The sequence below is a fragment of the Hevea brasiliensis genome, chromosome 11, assembly GCF_030052815.1.
Source record: "Hevea brasiliensis isolate MT/VB/25A 57/8 chromosome 11, ASM3005281v1, whole genome shotgun sequence".
Lineage (NCBI taxonomy): Eukaryota > Viridiplantae > Streptophyta > Magnoliopsida > Malpighiales > Euphorbiaceae > Hevea > Hevea brasiliensis.
The window spans coordinates 3,710,940-3,734,031 of NC_079503.1; the positions used below are offsets into that span (position 1 = coordinate 3,710,940).

General features: G+C 32.4%; 3 protein-coding genes across 3 annotated transcripts; all 3 read left to right on the plus strand.

Annotated features, from left to right (window-relative positions):
* The first annotated feature begins 10,650 nt into the window (after positions 1 to 10,650).
* On the plus strand, positions 10,651 to 16,092 carry LOC110659164 (protein phosphatase 2C 56). The gene is made up of 4 exons (XM_058129693.1): positions 10,651 to 11,246; positions 12,745 to 13,029; positions 13,504 to 13,609; positions 15,178 to 16,092. Exons 1-4 carry the CDS (start codon positions 10,779 to 10,781, stop codon positions 15,486 to 15,488), a joined length of 1,170 nt encoding a protein of 389 aa, XP_057985676.1. The 5' UTR covers positions 10,651 to 10,778; the 3' UTR covers positions 15,489 to 16,092.
* Positions 16,093 to 18,095: 2,003 nt separating this feature from the next.
* On the plus strand, positions 18,096 to 19,358 carry LOC131170403 (pseudo histidine-containing phosphotransfer protein 2-like). Its single transcript, XM_058129451.1, has 6 exons — positions 18,096 to 18,213; positions 18,334 to 18,464; positions 18,574 to 18,642; positions 18,730 to 18,801; positions 18,913 to 18,985; positions 19,070 to 19,358. Exons 1-6 carry the CDS (start codon positions 18,154 to 18,156, stop codon positions 19,115 to 19,117), a joined length of 453 nt encoding a protein of 150 aa, XP_057985434.1. The 5' UTR covers positions 18,096 to 18,153; the 3' UTR covers positions 19,118 to 19,358.
* Positions 19,359 to 20,998: 1,640 nt separating this feature from the next.
* On the plus strand, positions 20,999 to 22,154 carry LOC110659143 (pseudo histidine-containing phosphotransfer protein 2-like). Its single transcript, XM_058129452.1, has 6 exons — positions 20,999 to 21,081; positions 21,179 to 21,309; positions 21,402 to 21,470; positions 21,558 to 21,629; positions 21,789 to 21,861; positions 21,958 to 22,154. Exons 1-6 carry the CDS (start codon positions 21,022 to 21,024, stop codon positions 22,000 to 22,002), a joined length of 450 nt encoding a protein of 149 aa, XP_057985435.1. The 5' UTR covers positions 20,999 to 21,021; the 3' UTR covers positions 22,003 to 22,154.
* Positions 22,155 to 23,092: the final 938 nt, after the last annotated feature.

Below are 23,092 nucleotides of genomic sequence, written 5' to 3' on the forward strand. Positions count from 1 at the left end.
AACTTCTTATATTTACTTCCACCTTTTCTAAATGCTCTTTTGAATCTCTTGACTATCATAGCCATATCTTCATCATCATCACTTGAAGCACTTGAATCATCACTTGAACTAGCTTTGAAAGCAACACTTTTCTTTTTCTTATCTACCTTTTCGGATATGAAGGCTATACCTTTCTTTTTCTTTTGATCACCTTCTTTCTCATCTTTCTTGTAGATCATCTCATGTGCAATGAGAGAACCAATTAGCTCATCATAGGTGTATTTTCTGAAATCCTTGGTGTCTTGAATAACAGTGGTCTTTGCTTTCCATGACTTTGGAAGAGATCTCAAAATTTTTGTTACAAGTTCCTGTTCCTCAAATCTCTTTCCAAGAGCTTTAAGAAGATTAACAAGATCTGTGAATCTGGTACTCATTTCAGCAATAGTTTCACCAGGTTTCATCTCAAATAACTCATAATCACGGATGAGGAGATTTGCTTTTGACTCTTTCACCACATCGATTCCTTCATATGTGACTTCTAGTTTGTCCCATATTTCTTTTGCAGTTTGAAACCCTGAAATACAATTATATTCATTAATATCAAGAGCACAATGAAGAATGTTAATAGCTTTGGCATTTGTAGAAATTTTCTTCCAATCATTGTCATCAAATTCAACTTCACCTTTAGGAATTTGCACAGTTCCTTCACTAGTTTTATAGGAAATATAAAGACCATCTTTAATTATTCGCCAAGCGTCAATATCAACAGATTGTATAAAGTTTCTCATTCTAGTTTTTCAAAAAGAGTAATTTGTGCCATTAAAAAGTGGTGGTTTAGTGATTGAATAACCTTCAGCTAAGGGGGCAGGTATACCAGCCGAGTTTCTAGATGAACCAGCCATGTGAATGGATCACTCTAAGGTATTTAATCCTCAAGCAAGAGAGACCAGCTCTGATACCAAATTGATGTCCTAAAATATGTCCAAGAGGGGGTTAAATTGGACTCTGAAAATAATTTTTCGATTCTTGCTTAAAATCTTTGAAAAATTGCAGCTTGGTTCAACCTAATTTTCTAATATGAAATATGAACAATACAACTCAATTGATAAGTTGATTCAAAGTTGGGTCATAAGCAATTAGTATATTGATCTAATAGAATATATTGGCATTCAGTAAAAATTTCAGTAATCTGAATAAGTTCACAACACAGCAAACAGAGCAGTACACCAGATATATTAGTTAACAACAAATAAAATAATAAGCAAATTAAATCAGATATCAGCAGATTCAGCAGTAAACCAATTTTCTCAGTTTGCAGCAAGGTAAATATTAAACAGTATCAATTTTTATGTCAACAAAGACACTTTAATCATAAAGTTAAAATGCATAAACGTAAAGAGTAAGGGTTAATAAAATTGAACACTGAATTTTTATAGTGGTTCGGCTCAACTAGCCTACATCCACTCTCTCAAAGATCTCACTTTGAGTCTTCACTCCACTAATCTTCTCTTTTAAAGGTAAGAGACAAAAACCCTTTACAAATCTTCTCACCAAAGCTTTTACAAGTAGCTTCACACTTCTACCAAGTGTTATCCCAAACACTTTTCACAATCAAGCTTCATAGGTGCTTGAATGACCTCTCATAAATGATAAGAAAGTGTTTAAAACTCAATCTCACTCAATACAACAGAATCTATAAAGAAGAGATGAGTAGGTAAGCCAATGCTGAATAATAAAAGCAATTTTGAGCACTTTGAATGAAAGCTTTAATGATCTTAAATGGTTAAGAACAGTAGAGAGACTTTCATTAAGTGCAAAATGGCCAAGGATAGGTGTATTTATAGCTTTGGAATGTTTTTTACCGTTTGAAAACTCATTTGAACGTTATAATTTCAAATTTCAAGAAAATAACAGTTATTTTGTCTTTTTCTGCGATGTTGTGCAGAGTTGAGACAGTTAGCATACCAGAAAAAGTAGTAAACCAGTTAGCATACCAAAACATGTAGCAAACCAGTTAGCATATCATGAAAACTTTTCTGCATAACTTTGAATACTTTAAAACTTTACACCAAATCATAATCAAATACTTTTAGGCCATTGATGATATTTAAAAGAAAATAATTGAGGGACTAAAAACAAGTATCATTAGCTTCTACTCCTCAATTCTTTTCACAAGCAATCCTAAAAGTTTAAAACTAACTTCTATACTACATGTACCTTCAAATTTGATCTTCAATTCAGCTTTGAAAGGTAGCATTTTCTTCCTTTATCTCCTTTGATTCGTCATGTGTTATCTTAAAATGTTATCTTTTCTTTAAAAGCACGAATCCATCATGAATTCATTGAGTATTTTTTTTTTGTTCTTTGAGAAGCACAACACTTAACACAATGTTAGTTTGATTCTAGTTGATTTTTGTTATCATCAAAATCTATACTCCTTTGAGCTCATGGGGTCAACATTATGATATATATATTCTCTTAATGAGAAATACATATTTGATTAAGAGTGCAATGATTGGAAATACATATTTTCTCTTCATGAGAAAATCAAAATTTAATAATTTCTAGATTGGACTCGTAAAAAGAGTATAAAATCGAATAATAATAGATTCCAACCAAACTAGTCAAACCCTAACCCTAAAAACTAAAGGACCCAAATCAAGAACCCCACCTTCTGGGGCGCCACGCATCGTCGAGTTTGGGTTGCAAGTATTGCCATAAGCCAGAGAGGATGATTTCTCTTGTCAAAGCCTTACTAATTAGAGCAAAATCTGCCAATGACCTTAAAAAACCCATTAAACCAAAAACAATCATCACTTCGAGCAAAAATTCAGGCTCAAACTAACCATTAATCAAGAGGAAGAGGAGAGCAGTGGACATGATATTTTAGCCATAGAAAAACTAGTCATAGACCCTTAGGCGTCGGCTCTAAACCTTAAAAATCATCTTCCTTGATTCAACTCTCGAGTCAACGCCTGCTTAATGTACACTAATTAGATTTTACGTTCTATGATTCACTTTTACTCGCATGTCTTCGTTTTTACCTAGATTATCATTTCATGTAGAATTATTTATATGAAATCATAGTTGATGGACAATAATGCCTCCAACACATGCGGCGCACTCCTATTAGTGCGGGTCCCTTTCTCTCAATGTTACGTGTAAGTGCAAGCAAATTATACAACTGATTCTATAATTAAAAAAAAAAAAAAACTAACTAATAGTAAAGTAGTTTAATTTCGTCTCAAACATGGAAGTTGTTTCGTAATTAATGCAAACGATATCTATCTAACATTTAACTTTTCTTTTGAAAAAATGACTTTAATTATTGTAATTGATGTGCAAATTTACTCTTATTTTAATCTAAATATAGTAATTAAATCATTAAAAAATAGACTTTGTATATAAGTTTTGTCTTTTACTTTGATTATAATTAATTATTAAAATTTAATTTAATTGATAAAATAAATTAATAAAAAATAAATTGAAGATGGAATAATTATAAAAATAACATTAGAAATTAATTATAAATATTTGATTAAATTTTTAAATAATTAATCTTGCTAAATTTTTAAATGGTAAAGTGGTGACGGTAATAATAGAGGTGACTAGGTGGTGTTGGTTTGATGATAATATTAATAATAAATAAAAAAATAAAATAAATAATCATAATAACATATAATTTTATATATAATAATAATTATGTTAGCATAATTACAGTAATTAGCTTGATTATAGAATATTTGTGTAGCATAATTACAACAATTAGCATGATTATAGGAGATTTGTGTAGCATAATTACAACAATTAGCATGATTATAGGAGATTTGTATAGCATAATTACAGCAATTATTATTATTGTCTAAATTAGCTCATATTCTCATGTATAAATAGATGTAATATCTCTGTAAATCATACACAGATAAATACACAATCCTTTCCTTCATTACTTGTATTATTTCTTCTAACATGGTATCAGAGCAGTAAAGCTTTTATTTCTAGTTTCTAGGGTCTCTCTTTTCTCTCTACAACCTGTTCTGGTTCATTCTTTCATTTATGTTATTATACCATTTTTTTTTCTCCTCATCTTGTTATTAATGGAGAAATCTGATATTTCAAAACCTATTGCAACAGTTCTGACTGGTTCCAACTATAATCTTTGGGTTCAAGGAATGAAAAGTTTTTTGATAGGTCACAAGTTTTGGCGTATTATTACCGGAGATATCACTACGCCGATAAGAGAGAATGATGAAACTAATGTAAAATTTGCTGACTGTCTTGAGGATTGGGATAGTAAAAATCATCAGATCATCACCTGGTTTCGCAATACCTCTGTCTCGTCCATCCACATCCCACATCCAATTTGCTAATTATGACTCTACAAAAAAAATCCGAGATTTTTTTGCTAATCGATATCAGACCACTGGACTTGCCCACTATTATCAGTTGTGGACTACTATTCATAATCTGAAACAAGAAGCAGGTCAATCTGTGAATGATTTTCTTGCCAAGGTCCAACCCATTTGGAATCAAATATCTCAGGCCAAAATCAGTGAAGATCATCTTCATCTCATTCAAGTTCTAATGGCTCTTCGATCAGAATATGAGGCCGTTCGAGCGTCCCTGCTAATCGAAATCCACTCCCATCATTGGATACTGCTATTCAAGAGATTATTTTTGAAGAGACTCGTTTTAGTTTGGATAAAACTCCTCAATTTAAAACTGCTCTTGCAACTACTCAATCCTCACATCAGAAATCTGGCAATCAACTCTGTAAGAATTGTAATCAAATTGGTCATGCTTTTGCATATTGTCCTACTATAGAATGCAGATATTATCATGGTTACGATCATATTCTTGAACATTGTCCCACACATCCTCTAAGACCAAAAGAAGGATATTCTAAATTCAAGAATGTCTCAAAGCCTGGATCTTCCTCTATCACTACTGTTGCTGCTACTGAGGGTTCTATTGCCACACCATGAGTGATCTTGAGGTACTATTCAAACATGTTATCTCTTCTAATTCTCCTGCTGCCATGTCTGTTACTCCGGGTAATTCTTATTGGCTTTTTGACTTTGCATGTTGTAATCATATGACCACTAATTTTAAATTCTTGTCTTCTGCAAAACCTGTATCTTCCTTACCACCAATCCATATTGCAAATGGTACTAAAATGAACATCACACACACTGGTCATGTGTGTACCTCAAATCTTCATCTCTCTGACACCTATTATATCCCTAATTTGGCACTCAATCTTATTTCTGTTGGTCAGTTGTGTGAAAAAGGACTAAATATTATTTTTTCTCCCTATGGTGTCCAGGTACAGGATCCACAAATGGGACAGATTCTTGGGGAGGGTCGCAGAGTGGGTTGATTATTTGAGTTTGCATCTTTACATCTTCCTCAGAGATTTGTGTCTGCAGCTACAATCCCTAATTCCTCCATTCACCAATAGCGTCTTCGTCTTAGTCATGCTTCTGCCAGTAAAATTCAACCTTTAATTTCTCGTGGATTATTAGGATCTACTAAGTTTGAGTCATTTAATTGTTTAAACTGTTAGCTTGCAAAATAACCTGCATTATCTTTTTCTCATAATAATACTACTTCAGATACTCCTTTTGGTTTAATTCATTCTGATATTTGGGGTCCTTCTCCTATTTCTTCAATAAATGATTTTTGTTATTTTGTGATATTTATTAATGATTATTCTCGGTTTACTTAGATATATTTTTTGAAACATCGATCTAAGTTATCACAAATTTACATCACATTTGCAAAAATGATTAAAACTCAGTTCTCTTGTGACATTAAAATTCTCTGAACAGACAATGCCATAGAATATCGGGATTCTTCTTTACTTCAGTTTCTTAATCAACAAGGCACCGTTGTTCAACTTTCTTGTCCTCACACCTCTCAATAGAATGGGCGAGCCAAACGCAAGCATCGCCATATTCTTGATTCTGTACGTAATCTTCTTCTTTCTGCCTCATGTCCAGAAAAATTTTGGGGAGAAGCAGCTCTTCATGCTTTTTATATTATTAACCGTCTTCCTACCTTGGTTCTTCATAATTTATCTCCTTTTGAAAAGTTGTTTGGACAACCTCCTGACTATTCCATCCTTAAACCTTTTGGATGTGTTTCTTTTGTTCTTTTACAACCTCATGAACATACCAAATTAGAACCCCGTACTCGTCTATGTTGTTTTCTTGGTTATGGCATTGAACACAATGGGTATCATTGTTGGGATCCTGTTTCTAATAAGTTACGCATCTCTCGTCATGTTACCTTTTGGGACAATACTATGTTCTCTTCTCTTTCCAAATTTCATCACTCTGTCAATATTGACTCTCTATTTTTCACTGACTCCTCCAAAGAGCTGTTTCCAAGTCCAGATCCAGGTGATTGTGATGTGCTCAATATTAGCCCAACTACACCTGCCCCTGTTGAATCTACACCAGTTGTTGATCCAGTACCTGCGCCTGCATCTCCTCCTAGCACTACTCTTCGTCATTCTACCCGTGTAAGAGAAACTCCTCATTATCTTTCTGATTTTCGCTGTTACTCTACTATTGCAACCCTTCATGAGCCTCGTTCTTATTGTGAGGCAAGTACTAACCCTCTTTGGCAGCAAGCTATGACTGACGAACTTTAGGCTTTAGAGAAAACTCATACTTAGGATTTGGTTAATCTTCCACCAAATAAGACCCCTATTGGTTGTAAATGGATTTACAAAATCAAGACCCGTTCTGATGGAACTATTAAATGCTACAAAGCTCGTTTAGTAGCCAAAGGGTACACTCAAGAGTATGGTATCGACTATGAAGAAACTTTTGCTCTAGTGGCCCGATTAATATCTATTCGCAGTCTCTTAGCTATTACTGCAGTTCGTAAATAGAAACTTTTCCAGATGGATGTCAAAAATGGTTTTCTTCATGGTGATTTAACAAAAGAGGTTTATATGCATCCTCTTCCTGGTTGTCATTCTCCTCATAAGGTTTGCAAACTTCGGCGAGCCTTATATGGATTAAAACAAGCTCCCAGGGCCTGGTTTGCCAAATTTAGTTCCACTCTTGCTCAACTTAGTTTTCTCTCTAGTCCACATGATTATGCATTATTCACTTGCCCAACTGACAGTGGTATTGTTCTTCTGTCGCTTTATGTTGATGATATGATAATAACATAAGATGATTCATCTGGTATTTCAGAGTTACAACATTATCTCAATCAGCATTTTGAAATGAAAGACCTGGGTTCTCTCAGCTATTTTTTTGGTCTTGAAGTTTCTCAAAATTCTGATGGCCATTATCTATCTCAAGCCAAGTATGCATCCGACTTACTTTCTCGAGCAGGCATCACTGATAGCAAAACAGTATCAACCCCATTGGAGCTCAATTGCAAACTTACACCTCTTGATGGCACTCCTCTTGATGATCCTACTTTATATCGACAGCTTGTCAGGAGTCTTGTTTATCTCACAGTTACTCGACTTGATATTTCATATGCTGTTCATCTGATCAGCTAGTTTATATCTACTCCTCGCTCAACTCATTTCTCTGCAGTACTTCAAATCCTTCGTTATATCAAAGGCACTCTTTTTCATGGTTTGCACTTTTTTGCTACCTCCTCCCTAGTATTATCTGGCTACTCTGATACTGATTGGGCTGGTGATCTGACAGATCGTCGCTTTACAACTGGTTATTGTTTCTTCTTGGGTAATTCTCTTATCTCTTAGCGTAGCAAAAAGCAAACTGTTGTTGCACGTTCTAGCACAGAATCTGTTTATCGTGCTCTTGCTGATGCTACATCTGAATTACTTTGGTTACGGTGGTTATTAACTGATTTGGGTGTCACTCATTCTTCTGCCACAATGCTTCATTGCGATAATAGAAGTGCCATACAGATTTCTCATAATGATGTATTTCATGAGCGTACCAAACACATCGAAATGGATTATCATTTTGTACGTCATCATGTTGCTCATGGCACCATATATTTGATTCATGTCTCCTCTGTCAGCCAAACCGCTGATATATTCACCAAAACGCATCTTCCCGCTCACTTTCAGGATTTCTCAAGCAAACTCAAGTTGGCACCTGTGCTACCACCTTGAGTTTGAGGGGGGGTGTTAGCATAATTATAGCAATTAACTTGATTATAGGAGATTTGTGTAGCATAATTATAGCAATTAGCATGATTATAGGAGATTTGTGTAGCATAATTACAACAATTATTATTCTTGTCTAAATTAGCTCATATTCTCATGTATAAATAGATATAATATCTCTGTAAATCAGTCACAGATAAATATACAATCATTTCCTTTATTACTTGTATTCTTTCTTCAAACAAATTAAATTATTTAAAATATAATTAATTATATTATATAATTATTATTTTATTATATTATATTTTTTATTACGTTATACCTAATACACTATAAAAGGAGCGGGCTCCTAAATGAGAAACACATGTACTGGGTATGGGAGGTCACGAGTAACATATCTTCATCTCCTGCCAAAAGGACACCAACTTTGAACACTAGCAGGGAGGACACACTATGACCATGGGGAAGAAAAAAAGTCGGTTATCACTTTTTCCTTAAGACTCGACCTACGGTACCATCACTAGAACTGGGGCATTATCTCCTCCCAAGTCAGCAGAGGACCTGCTCCACGACTTAGAATTAATGGCTGTTAGATAGAACGAAGAGTGGAGTATATGCGCGATCCGATCATAAGGAATGTAACGGAGTTCTGCACACAATAATAAATTGTTATGACATATATGATACAAAATATCTGTAATAATGGATGACTTAACCGGTTCCCAACGTAACAACCCAAAACAATATGAAAATCTAGTGAACTCAGTCTAAGGGAGTATAATTTGATAATAAACATAATTTTTGACTTGAGTTCATTCATGTTGACCGATTCAATTATAACCTCTTTAGTAAATAGGTCAATATAGTCAATTAACTCAAATAAATTAGTCGAATAAAAGATTCACAATGACTAGCTGATTGAGAGTCGATAATAGTGCACACAAAATATCAGACTTATTCCTACTCAAACTAAATTACATTTTGAAATGGGCATCTGTGATGGAGACAGTTCACTTACGAGAGCTTTACACTTATCAAGTAAATATCGATTACTTAGCACTATAAGTAAAAGTCCTCCCCCAGTGGAAGGAATTAAAATTTACTTGCCCTTATTCTGTCCCAATTGAACCCCCTAGTTAAAACTTCAACAGAGTCATACAGTTGTAAAGCAATCGCAACAAGCCAAAGAATTTTCACTTATTCATATTGATCCCATATCTCTTAATCACATGTCAAAATGACATATGGCAGTCAAATTTAAATTTATTATATTTTTTTTATAAATAACTTAAATTTATAAATAAATAATATAAATAAATTATTATATATGTATATTTTTACTCATAAAATTATATTGTAATACTCTTAAATCCAATAGAGTAAATAAAATTGTAAGAAATGTAATTCAACCAAATCATCGAATTAATTAATATTCATTCAAAGTGAAATTATTTAATACATTCAATGTATGCGTTTTTCATTTATTTAGAAGTAGAGTGCACTTTCCTTATTTACCCATTTTTAAGCTCCGACTGCACTCTAGAATTATCCTACCCTTAACAAGACAAAAAAGCAATAAAACGTTTACCAGATAATGCAAACATAAGCGTCGCTCTATAATTGGTTGGAGAGTTCGCAATTTTCCTACAACCCATCCTTGTAGTATTGCTGCGGGCTGTACAGTCCACGTGTCGATTCTTTTTGGCCGATTGATGGAATGCTCACGAGTTTTCATTTTTGTCAATTTAAGAAAATTTTTTTTAATAGAGATTTTTCTATTTAATTTAACTCGAAATGACCATTTTAGTCCCTTCAAAATTGAAAATAATTGGCCTTTATCGTAACTTTACATGCGTTACCTTTTCCTTCCTTTTATTAAACTGCGAGCGAGCTGGGCGTGAACAAATAACGTGCCAAAATAATGACCGTTGATCTTACTCGACTAACGATGAAAGACAACTTTTGGACGTGGCAATTTATCGTTTGCTTTGTGTAATTATTATTAGAGGTTTTCCTTATGGCAAATCATACATGGTTTAGCACATTTGGAAGAAAAGTCAAATTCTACCTAATGCAGCAATGCCCACACCCCGCTTCTTTCAAACCCGCCACGTAGCTCCTAATCAAGGCTACGTAGTCTGTACCATTTGCTTGGGTCCACCTAACGCTTACCTTATAGATTCCTCTTACGCAAGAAACATCTTTTTACCTGCAAGGCTGCATTTTTATATAACAGCCCAATCAGAATCCGCCGCGTCATCTGATTAAGGCTTTTCTGTTCTTTTGCATAAACTGAGCTATCATATAGATCAAAAGGGTCGTGACACGTAACGGCTTTGTTGCCGGTGCAGGATCTTTATTATGAGCAATACACTAGACCATCTATTCTCGCACAATAATTCTATTCTCGTCCGCAAAGTCCACCAGAGTGGCACCGCCAGATCATGAACAGACACGTGGCGGAGCCGTATCCGAAAAAGAAATTGAGTACGACCTTACATAAAATACAGTGGATTGTGCCTGGTATTTTTCAAAATTTTCCAATTTCGCTACACAAAGAAGCGTGTATCGACTCAATATCCCTCACACGTGTCAATCTCCTGTCTGTCCCTTCTCCTTCGCTTGCCTTCTTTAATCTCCTCTTTCTTCCCCCCTTTTTTCTTTTCTCTTGTCTCTCACTAGTAACTGAATGGAACATTCAGAGGACGAGCAGCTCCAGCGAGTCGACTCACTTCCTGACGCCGAGCTAGCATCAACGAGCTCTGGCTTCTCCTCAATACTAAGCACTGAAGATACTCAAAGTGCTACGAGCCCTGGAGACATCTCTACCATTAGCGGGAGTTCCGGTGAGATTCCAGCCGCGGTGGTGGCGGATGCTGTCGTGCCGAGGTACATGGAGCCTGCGAGAGAAGGGGAGCTCACCGCTGGGACGGTAAGGGACAGGTGTGTGGGAAGGAATAATAAAGGAGTGAGCTGGGGGTTCACGTCGGTGATTGGGAGAAGGCGGGAGATGGAGGATGCCGTTTCCGTTATACCGGGATTTATGTCACGCACGTGCGATCACGTGGGCGGATGTACGGCTCCTGGTTCAAGAACTTCCGCCGAGATCTCGCCAATCCATTTCTTCGGCGTCTACGATGGTCATGGTGGCTCCCAGGTATTCTACAGTATTCTCTACAGTGTACACTTTACGCTTCAAAAACTTTTACATTCCTTCATGTTCTCTAGTCTAAAACTAAAATAATTAGGTTAAGTATGCTACACAAATTGATTGAAAGTTAGCTAACGATCGGCGAGGGATGGCATTTTTTTTTTATCTGCGGATTAGCCTACAATTAAGATCAAATCAAACAAATAACTAATCATTTTTAAAATAATAATTTTTAATATTAAAAAAAAATACAATATAAATGGTTGATGCAATGCCATTTATTTGATGGAAAAATTAAAATCTTAGATTAAATGGATGAGAAAAAAAAATCAGAGTACGGAATTTATTTAATGATCTATGATTATAATAATTACTGACAAGGTAACAGTCAAGACACGCGTCTTCCCTGCACTGGTCCACATCTCTAGGCTTTATGGACTACTTCTCTAATTTTTATGTATACGTGTCCTTAAAGACCGTGAAAAAATTTTCTTTGCTGGAAAACGTTTAAGCGTCCGCTATAATCGTCATCACAGACGCATCATCAATACGTTTACAATTATTTGCGAGAGAATAATATATTTTATTATAATGTAGTGGATGATTGATTGAGGGTGGGTGTCGTAGTGAGATGTTTATGCTAGCTGGGGTTATTCTTGGAACAGTATGAACCATGAGTACATAGTTCTTCCTTCTTTGTTGGAAGCAACAAATGTATGTGGGACCAAAAGATGTATGATTGCTCGCCACGTGTAGGTTGTGTGCAGGAACGGTGGTTCCTTAGTCCCTTTATATTCTTGTTTGACTATGACAGCTTTGCTGTATCATGATGGATCGGACTCACCTAAAACAGAATTTTTATAGTGGTCACAGGGATGCCTCCTGTTTTGTCATTATTGGCTTTCCTCCATTACGCCATTCTTTGTCTCTCTCTCTCTCTCTCTCTCTCTCTCTCTCTCAAATTATTTACACATTTTTACTTCTAAATCAACCTCATTGCTTAATAATAGTCTGTCTTTGTGTTCAAATGCTTGCTTGCTATGATTGTTGACTTCTATCCAATGCTTAACACAGCATCTTAGAAAATAACCATTTTCAATAATCATGGGATTACAATACTAATAACGTTAACTTCCACCAAAGTTTTATTTGCATGATTGAATTTTAGTTTTTTTTTAATCATTTTTAATCATGTATTTATGGCCAGAATTTCTCACCAGAATGTTGATATGAATATATTAAGGTCGATCAATTCTTTTTAGTGCAGAGCAAAACTTATTCTGTTAAAAATAATCTTTCACTTTTCCAAAATTCGGAGGGGCATTTGATATTTTGTGACTTGTGAGTTCAGTTCTTGAGGAGCAACATTATGTTTGTTCTGTTTATTGCTTTACTATTAATTAGAAGGTAAAAGTTACATAAATAAAAGTTAATCATATGCAAACATAATCTATCAAGAAACATTTGAAAGCCCTCCATCGTGTTGTTTTTGGTGATTAATTAGGTGGCTAATTATTGTAAAAGGAGAATGCATGAAGTTGTAGCAGAGGAATTGGATCGTGAAAGTACAATTGATGGCAATGAATGGCAGAGAAGGTGGGAAGTTGCTTTTTCCAGTGGTTTTGAGAAGGCAGACAATGAGGTCTTGACAGAGGCACCGGAAATGGTCGGATCCACAGCAGTAGTGGTGGTTTTATCCGGTTGCCAGATTATCACGTCAAACTGTGGTGACTCAAGGGCGGTGCTCTGCCGTGGGAATCAAACTATTCCCTTAACTGTCGATCACAAGGTCATATATCAAAATCTCTTCTAATTCTTTTTGTTACTCTATCCCCTTTTTGGAATGTATAATTTTACAAGAATTTAATTCAATTAAATTTTTTTTTCAATTTTCATATTTAGAATGAAAGAATTTAATTCATTTAATTTAAAAAAAAGTACATTTTCAATTGAATTATTTGTTTACAAATAATTTATTTCAAAGGAAGCCTATAATTATATTTAAAGTTCATTCAAATAACAATGGCCGGTGAAATTGAACTCAATTTGTTTGTTGCAAGAAACATGGCCTCCAACAGCTGAGGTCAATAGTGTAAAATGTTGAAAATGTCAATAAGAAATATGGCATGGGAGCTCGATCTATGAAATTGCATGGCCAATTGCTGACAGCTTATTGACGCTCAATATTGTCTCTTGTAATTTCGTTCTTAAATATTCGTTTGATATGCAACATCAGTAGTATGTGATGTTGTTTCTTTTGCAGCCGGATAGACAAGACGAACTCATGAGAATTGAAGGAGTGGGAGGGAAAGTCATAAGCTGGAATGGTGCGAGGGTGTTTGGAGTCCTTGCTATGTCCCGAGCCATAGGTTTTCTTCTTTCTCTACTTCAAATCTCTTCTCAATTTTTTCTGCTTTCGCAAACTATTTACCTCTTCCAATATGTAATTTATACTGAAGTTTTGGAGATAATGTTGGATTTCTTAAGACTAGAGGAATATTGTTTGATTGTTAATTTGTATGCTAGAGCATTATAATTTGCATTACTTGTTATTGATCAGAGAGGACTATGAAGATAAATTAATATGCATGTTGAGTCATTACTTGGTCGAAAAACTCGAGAATCAAACCAATTTAAGTTTTGCCAGTTAATAAGAAGAAACCCAGCATGCGTAGGAGTTACGAACGCCACTGAGATTTATGAAGAACTAGATAATTGCAATGGTACACACTTTGGTGCATCCTCAATATGTTGGGATTTTCGTGGTCCCGTTCTGTATGCCATTGTACATTATCTAGGGCTTATTCATATATGGTGCCCATATGATGTATTCAAATATTATCTTTTTTTTATTTTTTTATTTTTTATATGTAGTTTTAGTTATTAATTAACCCAGAAACACATGTTTAGATATGAACATGCACATTTGCTTGACACTATCAGATTGGTAAGTGTTGGTAGGAATGATCATTGCTCAAGGTGTGGCGTGGAGGAGGAATTAATGGTCAAGGTTTCGGCAATCTTCAAATTGTAAGCTCAATTATGATTTCCCCTAGCATAGATGTCGCATATAGGAAAGAAGGATTATAACCCCTTGCTTGAATAAATAAGCCATGATGCTACGTATCGGTTACTGCAAAAGTAAAACCTTGCCAAGTGTAGGTGTGCTTTTTAATCTAATCTACACCCATAGATTCTTGAGCAGCAAGAACATTATTGGATACTGGCCTTACTCTTTAATTAGATTCTTTCGTAAATCATCCGGATTCCTATTATTTACGTTCCACAGAATTAACAACACAACTGCACTATATAATTTTATGATTTTTTTGTGGTTGTAGACTTTTGATATCTTGCATTATTTACTTCATGCATCATCCTGAAAGTGAAGCACAACATTATTGTTGGTATTGTATTATTATATTATAGTTATGATGGTCATTTTGATTCTTAACCCGTCATTATCGCCGCCATGAGAATTCTTAAAGTATTGTCTCTGCCTTACTGTTTTGTTGTGTAATTGCTTGACTATAATTTAACATTAGGTGTTCTCATTTGATGTTTTTTTTTCAATTAATCCTTCAGAAAAATGGAACTTCCACATTAGAGGAAAATAATTCTTTTTTAGATTATAGGAACATACTTTCTGCGTTTAGGTAGTTTAAAAGGTTTAACTTGCAATGAAACCATTCTAGTTTTATTTTTCATATTATGTTTTGATTTCCTTCGTTTGATCTTTTATTTCTTATTTTTCGTTATAAGTCTATATAAATCATGTACATAATGAAAAGACTGTCATAATGCTTTTATTTCTTAGGCATGCATTGTTCAATGGTCGCTAGTAAATGAATCTTAAAACATGAGCACTTCCGTTTGAACTGCTATCGGTATGACGATAATTACTCTATGTCACTCTAGCTCTTTTTTGGTGTTTTAGGTGATAGGTATTTAAGGCCATCGATAATTCCAGTGCCTGAGATCACTTTCATGACAAGGACTGATGATGATGAATGCTTGATTCTGGCAAGTGATGGTCTGTGGGATGTAATGACAAATGAAGAGGTAGGGGATGTGGCTCGCCGACTCTTAAGAAGGTGGCGCAGAACAATGGTGTCCGATGAAATTTCTCCGGCACAAGCTGTGGCTGATAATCTCACTGAAATAGCTTACAGCAAAAACAGCTGCGACAACATATCTATCATTGTTGTTGATCTAAAACCCCAGAGAAAGCGCCAGGTGAGGCAGTGAATTAAAAAGGGGAGTGGAAAGTCATTATTTGTTCTTCCTCTCCAGTTTTCCCTGAATTATCCTATTGTCTCTCACCCTTTTTAAGTCGGAGATGATAAAGGCAGGGATATTATACTTCTGATGTGACTCAAATAGACAGCTAGAAGCAACTACTACCCCTGACCACTGGCAACTGGCAAGCAAGCAAACTGCTGCTCCATAACAGCCTGAATCTGTTGTTATTTGCAAGAAGGCTAAATCCTTGCCTGCAAGTGGTTTGGGTTATAAAAAACTAATTTGAAGAACAGGAAAAAAAAAATTGTTGCATAATATATACGTCCAAGCAAATAAAGGAAATTAAGGATTAAAAAAAAAGAAAAGGGCAAGGAAGATTATTTTTATTATTATTTTTTAATTTTTCATATGTACAAGTATCTTTAATTATTACATTTTTTTTTCTCTTATTTTAAAGCTGTTGCATTTCCTATCCTTCCTTCAGTGCTATAGTGCAAGGGAGACGAAATACAGTTGGGTAAAAATTCGTCTCAATTGTGTTCATAGTTTTCTTTTCTGTACCCTTAGAAAAGAGAGATTGTATGAAAGTTGTTGGCATATTTTATGTTTATATTTTCTTCTTCGTGTTTTAATCCACCTCCGGCACGGATAATTAAAATAATGCAAATTTTTTTCCTCTCTCTCTCTCTCTCTCTCAGGGGTTATATATTTATATTCTGTCACTTGCCATGTTGAATCAATTGTAAACAAGACAGTTTGCCTGTAAGGAGAATATTGTTCATTTTCTAATTCTCTTCCTCCCTCCCCATCAGTCCAGTAGTAGATTACCAAATATCAAGAAATCATTTCGTGCTGTTTGGTTTCAGGGTTAAAATTATTTTCCGGAGAAAAAAAATATTATTTTGAATATTTTTTAAAAAATATTAAAAAACTTATTTTATCATTTTAATGTTTTAATAATTAAAATTTATTAAATTTAATTTTAAATTATTTTTTAAATGATGCTCTGGAATTAATATATTTAAAAGAATAAATTTTTTGAATAGCAATTTCAACAGTGTCAAACAGAGCTTTAGGATAAGAACTCAAAGTTATAAATGAACCTTAAAAGTAGTTTGTATTCATTCTTGGACAAATCTAGGAAGCTCAATTTCTTTAATATTTTTAATAATAAAAAATATTAGTATGTATTAAGCAATAAAAAAAATTAAATTGATTTCCAAATAATATATAATCAGTCGCACTATTAAATAATTTGTAAATTTTAATATTTTGACATCTTTATTTGTATTTATATTATTTTTTTATTTTAATTATAATATGAAATATATACAAAATATTTATTCTATTAAATTTTTTATAATATATAAAAAAGTGAAAAATAGATTAATGAGATGGAAAAAATATTATTTTTTAATTAATAATGATAAATTATCTTCTATTTTGATAGGCTATAATATAATGTAGAAATTTGTTATTATTTTAAAAAATTTTTAATGAAAGTAGTTAGATTAATTTTCTATATTAAGAATGTAATTATGTTAAGAGTTTTTTTAACCCAATTAAAAATTAAATTAATTAATATATACAGTTAATTAAATTTGATTAGCTCAAATTTAAGTAAAATGGAAACATTAAATTAATAATGACCTACAACAATGATGATTCATTTTAATAATATCAGACATATTCTAAATATAATACTAATTATAATTAAAAATGTACTATGAAATTTAAGAGTTCCTTTAAATTATTATATACATAACGTCTAAAGTGCAAAATTAATAAACTAGCTGAAAGCAATTAAGAAAGCTAAGACCCATAGAATTCTAATCCTAAGTGCAATCAAAATGATACCTGAAAGAAACTATACTGATAAAAAAAATAATTTTTTTAAAAAAAAAAACTACTTTACAAAATTATGTATAACCTTATGTAAAATGACAAGATAAATACATAAATTTGTTAAAATATAAATTTATTTATAAAATGAAAAAATTTTACTTTATATTAGATAAAATAATCAGAAAAATTATCAAACATAAATATAACACCATATTTTTGTGACATTAATTTCTATTTTCACTTTTTTAAACGTTTCTTAAAACAATTTCTCTTTGTTAAAGTTTTACATAAAAAAAATAATAAAAAAATTAAAAGCAAATATATAGTGAGAAGAGTTAAGCTAAATTGACTTAAGTCATTTTGGTAGAAATAATCCTAAACTAAAACAATTGAACCGTACTCATAGTGTTTTAGTACTCTCTCGAATGGAGAAAATTTCACAAAACTACCATTTAAGAGAAAAAAAAAAAATAATTATCCTCATTTTGAGTGCAGGATCAACCATTCCTTTATTTTAAAGCAATTATTGTAATTTGCAAACAAAATTTATCAACAGCACAAACATGGTTTAATTATGAATCTTCATGCATTCATTCCATGATCTACACCAAACATGTAAAATCCACTCACTCCCATCAAAAGTTATTGTGCATGGATCGATCGCACTGAATTATTTTCTGCACAGAGAATGGTTTTCTTGCTTTTAGAAATAGTTAATGCATGTTCATGTTCATACAAATGTTGTGTTGGTTACTATATATATATATATATATATTCTCCGTTTTGGTTTCTCAATTTCGTATCCAATTTCTCTTGTTTCTTTGAAATGGATAAAAATACCTTGACACAGCAAATTGCTAACATGAGGCAATCTCTTCTCAATGAGGTTTTTTCCTTTTCCCAATATTTTAATTTAAGAAAAAAAAAATATCTTTTAATTTTATTTTCTTACAAGTCATTTTATCATTATCATTATGGATAATTTTTCCGCTCATTTTCAATGCAGGGAACTCTGGGCTCAAACTTTGTTCATCTGGAGCAGCTTCAAGGCCCTAATAACCCAAACTCTCTAGAGGTGTCAGTTGGTTTGTTCTTCAGAGATTCAGTGAACAGTATAAATAAAATAGAGCGGAAGATGTAAGTAGAATATATACATATAATTATTCTGTTTCTTAATATTTAAGTTTAAATATTAATCATTTAACCCAACAAGACAATTGTAATTATTTTTCCATTTTCTGGGCAGCGACAATAGCCCTGTTGATTTCTCATCAATCTACAGATTGATCCAGGAGTTAAGGGCAGAAAGCACTAGGTATATATAACGTTAGTGATAAACTTATTTATTCATGAGCTAAGGTTATGGATTCCTGCTACAAGAATAGTTTGCAATCTTATGCAGAATAGGGGCCCCAAAAATTACAGAGAAGGTGTATACAGTGTGGGACGACTGCAACGAAGATACTATGGAAAGGTATAAATTAATAATGTTCGACTCTATATTTCACTTTCTTAAAACAAGAAAACTATATAGCAATCCACTTTTTGTATATATATATACATATATATGTGAATTGTTAAACAGTTTCAAGGCATCTCTCGAGGAGCTGAAGCTGGAGATTGAGACCCTCAGGCGAAAGCTTGAGACTTATTTTGCGGTACTCACACAACGGGGAATTTAATTAATTTTTTCTCTGTTTAACTGGAGATGTATTGATTCTTCTGTCTTTTTCTTTGGGCAGCTGGTGAGGCAAGCCCGCCCTGCTAATGGAGCAGGGCCTTCACGATGAAGTTATCACTGGAAGTAGAAAGAGTGACAAGTTGGTGGGCATGTTGATCTGCAAATCCTCTATTTTTATCTCTAACTTAGCAATTAAATAAACTCCAATGGATCTGTTTCCTTGTGTGCTCCTTATTTTCCCTTTTTAATAATTAATTAAAGGGTTGTTTTCTCTTGGGAAACTCCTCTTAATTGCTTTTAAGAATATGTAATCTTTTAATTCATATTATAAAATTAAGTTTGCTTTTCTATTTTTCTATATATATATATATATATATATATATATATATATATATATATATATATATATATATTAGTTTTATATCTATTTTATATATTAGAATATAAAATAAATAAATTTACTGAAGATAATGTGAAATTTAAAGAAACTAACCTTCTAATTCAACAATCTTGATTGCCATTTTCATGGATATCATAATTTTTATGTAAAAACACGACTAAGATCAAATGGAATCTTTAAATTTTATGAAATTATAAAAAATTTAATAAAATAAAAATTCAAATATTATAAAATTTTAATTTCATAAAATCTCTTATGATATGCAAATGCAAGTCAAATTCACACATGAAACTGAGAATTATTGTAAAATAAAAAGATCATAAGATCCATCATCCATTCATTGAAATTTGAAATGGAGAATTTCACAAAAACTCATATTCTAAATAGATGAATAAGGGATTTTTTTCATATTTACATGAATATGAGTCATTTTATAAATTATATAAAAAAAGGTTTTATATGTATATTAGTAAAAGAAAATATACATTAGATGTGTTCTATAATTTATCAATAGGAGCAATGTTATCAATAATTTCTTTATTTTAAAGTAATTATTTTAAGGGGCATCTATTTCCATAACCTAAGTTATTAAGGCATCAACCAATTTAATAAATAATACATAAAGAGTCTGAAACACCTTTATATAATTTTTTTAATAAATTAAAAAATATTTAAATCCAATTCAAAATAGTTCTGCATATATTTATATCTTTAAATAAAATATTAGTAAATTAAAAAAAATAACGACATAATTCTCAATATATATATATATAGAAAAAAAAATTAATATGAATATGTTAAAGAAAATATGTAATTAATATTTAAAAGTTCTATTTTTCAATGATTCAATACTTTTTTGAAAAATGTTTTTTAATGAATCATTATTTATTTAAAAATAATTGATAATTTTTTTTTAAAACAGTTGATAGTGGTAATTTAAATAAAAAGGATAATCTAATTTACTTGGAGATTTATGAAGAATAAAGGTGTAAAACTTTTTAATAAGTTGCAATGTTTTTTTTTTTAATAATTCGCTATATTTTAAAGTTGACTGTAGGAAACATAGGATATAAATATAATATCAATTTTAAATGAGGTTTCCCTATTTGTTTTATTTAATTTATAAATAATAAATATTTAAGGGTGTTTTAGTCTTTTCCTTATTTTAACTTTGACCCTAATGGAAATAGGGATTCCCTTCTTTTAAAAGTTATTAGAATACTAGTCCATAACTCAACTAGGAAAATTTCAATGTTGTGATTGCACAGATTTACATAATATTACCATTTTACCATGTATTATCATCTGTACCTTTATTTGTATGTGATTTAATCATTAGTTATGATTATGCAACATAGTATTTTGGATTATTTAATATAATAATAAACATTAATAATAGGTTAATAGTATCGGCAGCACTGAATTATTTTTTACACACAGAATGATAATCTTGTTTTGAGAATGGTAATCTTGCTTTACAGAAATAGTAAATGCATGTTGATGCTCATTCAAATGCTGTGTTGGTTACTATATATATATATATATATATATATATTGTCCTATTTGGTTTCTCAATTTTGCATCCAATTTCTCCAAAACCTTGTTTGTTTGAAATGGAGAACGATCCCTTGAGACAGCAAATTGCCTCCGTGAAGCAATCTCTCTTGAATGAGGTTTTTTATATATATATATGTATCTATTAATTTTATTTTCTTAACGTCATTTTGTCATTATCATTATGGATAATTTTTCTGCTCATTTTCAATGCAGGGAACTCTGGACTCAAACTTTTTTCATCTAGAGCAGCTTCAAGGCCCTAATAACCCAAACTCTCTAGAGTTGTTAGCTAGTTTGTTCCTCAGAGATTCAGTGAACAATATAATTAAAATTGAGCGGAAGATGTAAGTATTATGTTTCTTAATATTTAAGTTGAAATATTAAACATTTAACCAACCAGACAATTTTAATTATTTTTTTTTTTGTTTCTGGGCAGCAACAGTAGCCCTGTTGATTTCTCATCAATCGAGAGATTGATCCAGGAGTTAAGGGCAAAAAGCTCTAGGTATATATAACGTTAATGATAAACTTATTTATTTATGAACTAAGGTTATGGATTCGAGCGACAAGAATAGTTTGCAATCTTTCGCAGAATAGGGGCCCCAAGAGTTAGCGATAAGCTGTATGCAGTGTGGAACAACTGCAACGAAGATACTGTGGAAAGGTATAAATTAATAATGTTCGACTCTATATTTCACTTTCTTAAAACAAGAAAACTATATAGCAATCCACTTTTTGTACATATATATATATATATATATATATATATATATATATATATATATATATATATATATATATATATATATGAATTGTTAAACAGTTTCAAGGCATCTCTCCAGGAGCTGAAGCTGGAGATTGAGACCCTCAGCCTAAAGCTTGCGACTTATTTTGCGGTACTCACACAACAGGAAATTTAATTTATTTTTCCTCTCTGTTTAATTGGAGATGTATTGATTCTTTTGTCTTTTTTTTTTTTTTTTTTTTGGCAGCTGGTGAGGCAAACCCATCCTAATGGAGTAGGGCCTTCTCGCTAAGCTATCGCTGGAAGTAGAAGGGTGACAAGTTGGTGGGCATACAACACTAGTTGATATGCAAATCGTCTATTTTTATCTCTAAATTGGCAATCAAATAAACTCCAAAGGATACTGTTTCCTGTGTGCTCCTTATTTTCTCTTTTTAATAATTAAGGGGTTATTTTCCTTTAGAAGACTCTTCTTAATTGCTCTTTAAGGATATATGAACTTTCAATTCCTATTGTGAAATTAAGTTTGCTTTTCTATTTTTCTATATATTTCATTTTTATTCTCTTTTTTAGCTTCATATGTATTTTATATATGAGAATATATATTAAATAAATTGATCGAAGATAATGTGAAATTGAATCAAACTAACTTTCTAATTCAAAATTTTAATTGCCAAATTCATGCTGATACCAAGATAAGGTGAGATTGACAATTTCAGAAGGAGAAGGAGTCTGGAGATGAGTTTCAGCAACAGAGTTAGGTGTTTGACAAGCCATGTTTGGTACGTGGCGTTGTGGCTAGAGATCGCTCTACCTTCTAGGAAGGAATTAAGCAGTTACTCGTTTCCAGCCGATATACCAAGATAAGAGAAGATGGTAGAAAACAGTGATACAGAAGTTAAGAGAAATACCAAAGGTTGAAAGCTTCTCCCCTACTCACCAATGAAGTGTGTATAATACAATCATAATCAGGCTTTGATACCAGTTGAACCGAAAAGGATATCCTGTCCAGTCAAGGCACCGAAATCCTCTTAAGTCCCATCCACGGGCCCAAACCAAGACAAAATGTACCATGATCCTCCTCCTCAGCATATGGTGTCTATACCCCCCTGAATCAGAAGACAACTCTTCAGATGACTCATCTGGAAATGACAGTGAGGATGGACGAATGGATATCACGTAAAAGCATAATTAAGATCAAATAGAGTCTTTAAATTTTATGAAATTATAAAAAAAATTAATAAAATATAAATTCAAATATTATTAAATTTTAATTTCATAAATTTATAAAATCTCTTATGATATGCAAATGTAAGTCAAATTCATACATAAAACTGAGAATTATTTTAAAATAAAAAGATGATAAAATCCACCATTCATTC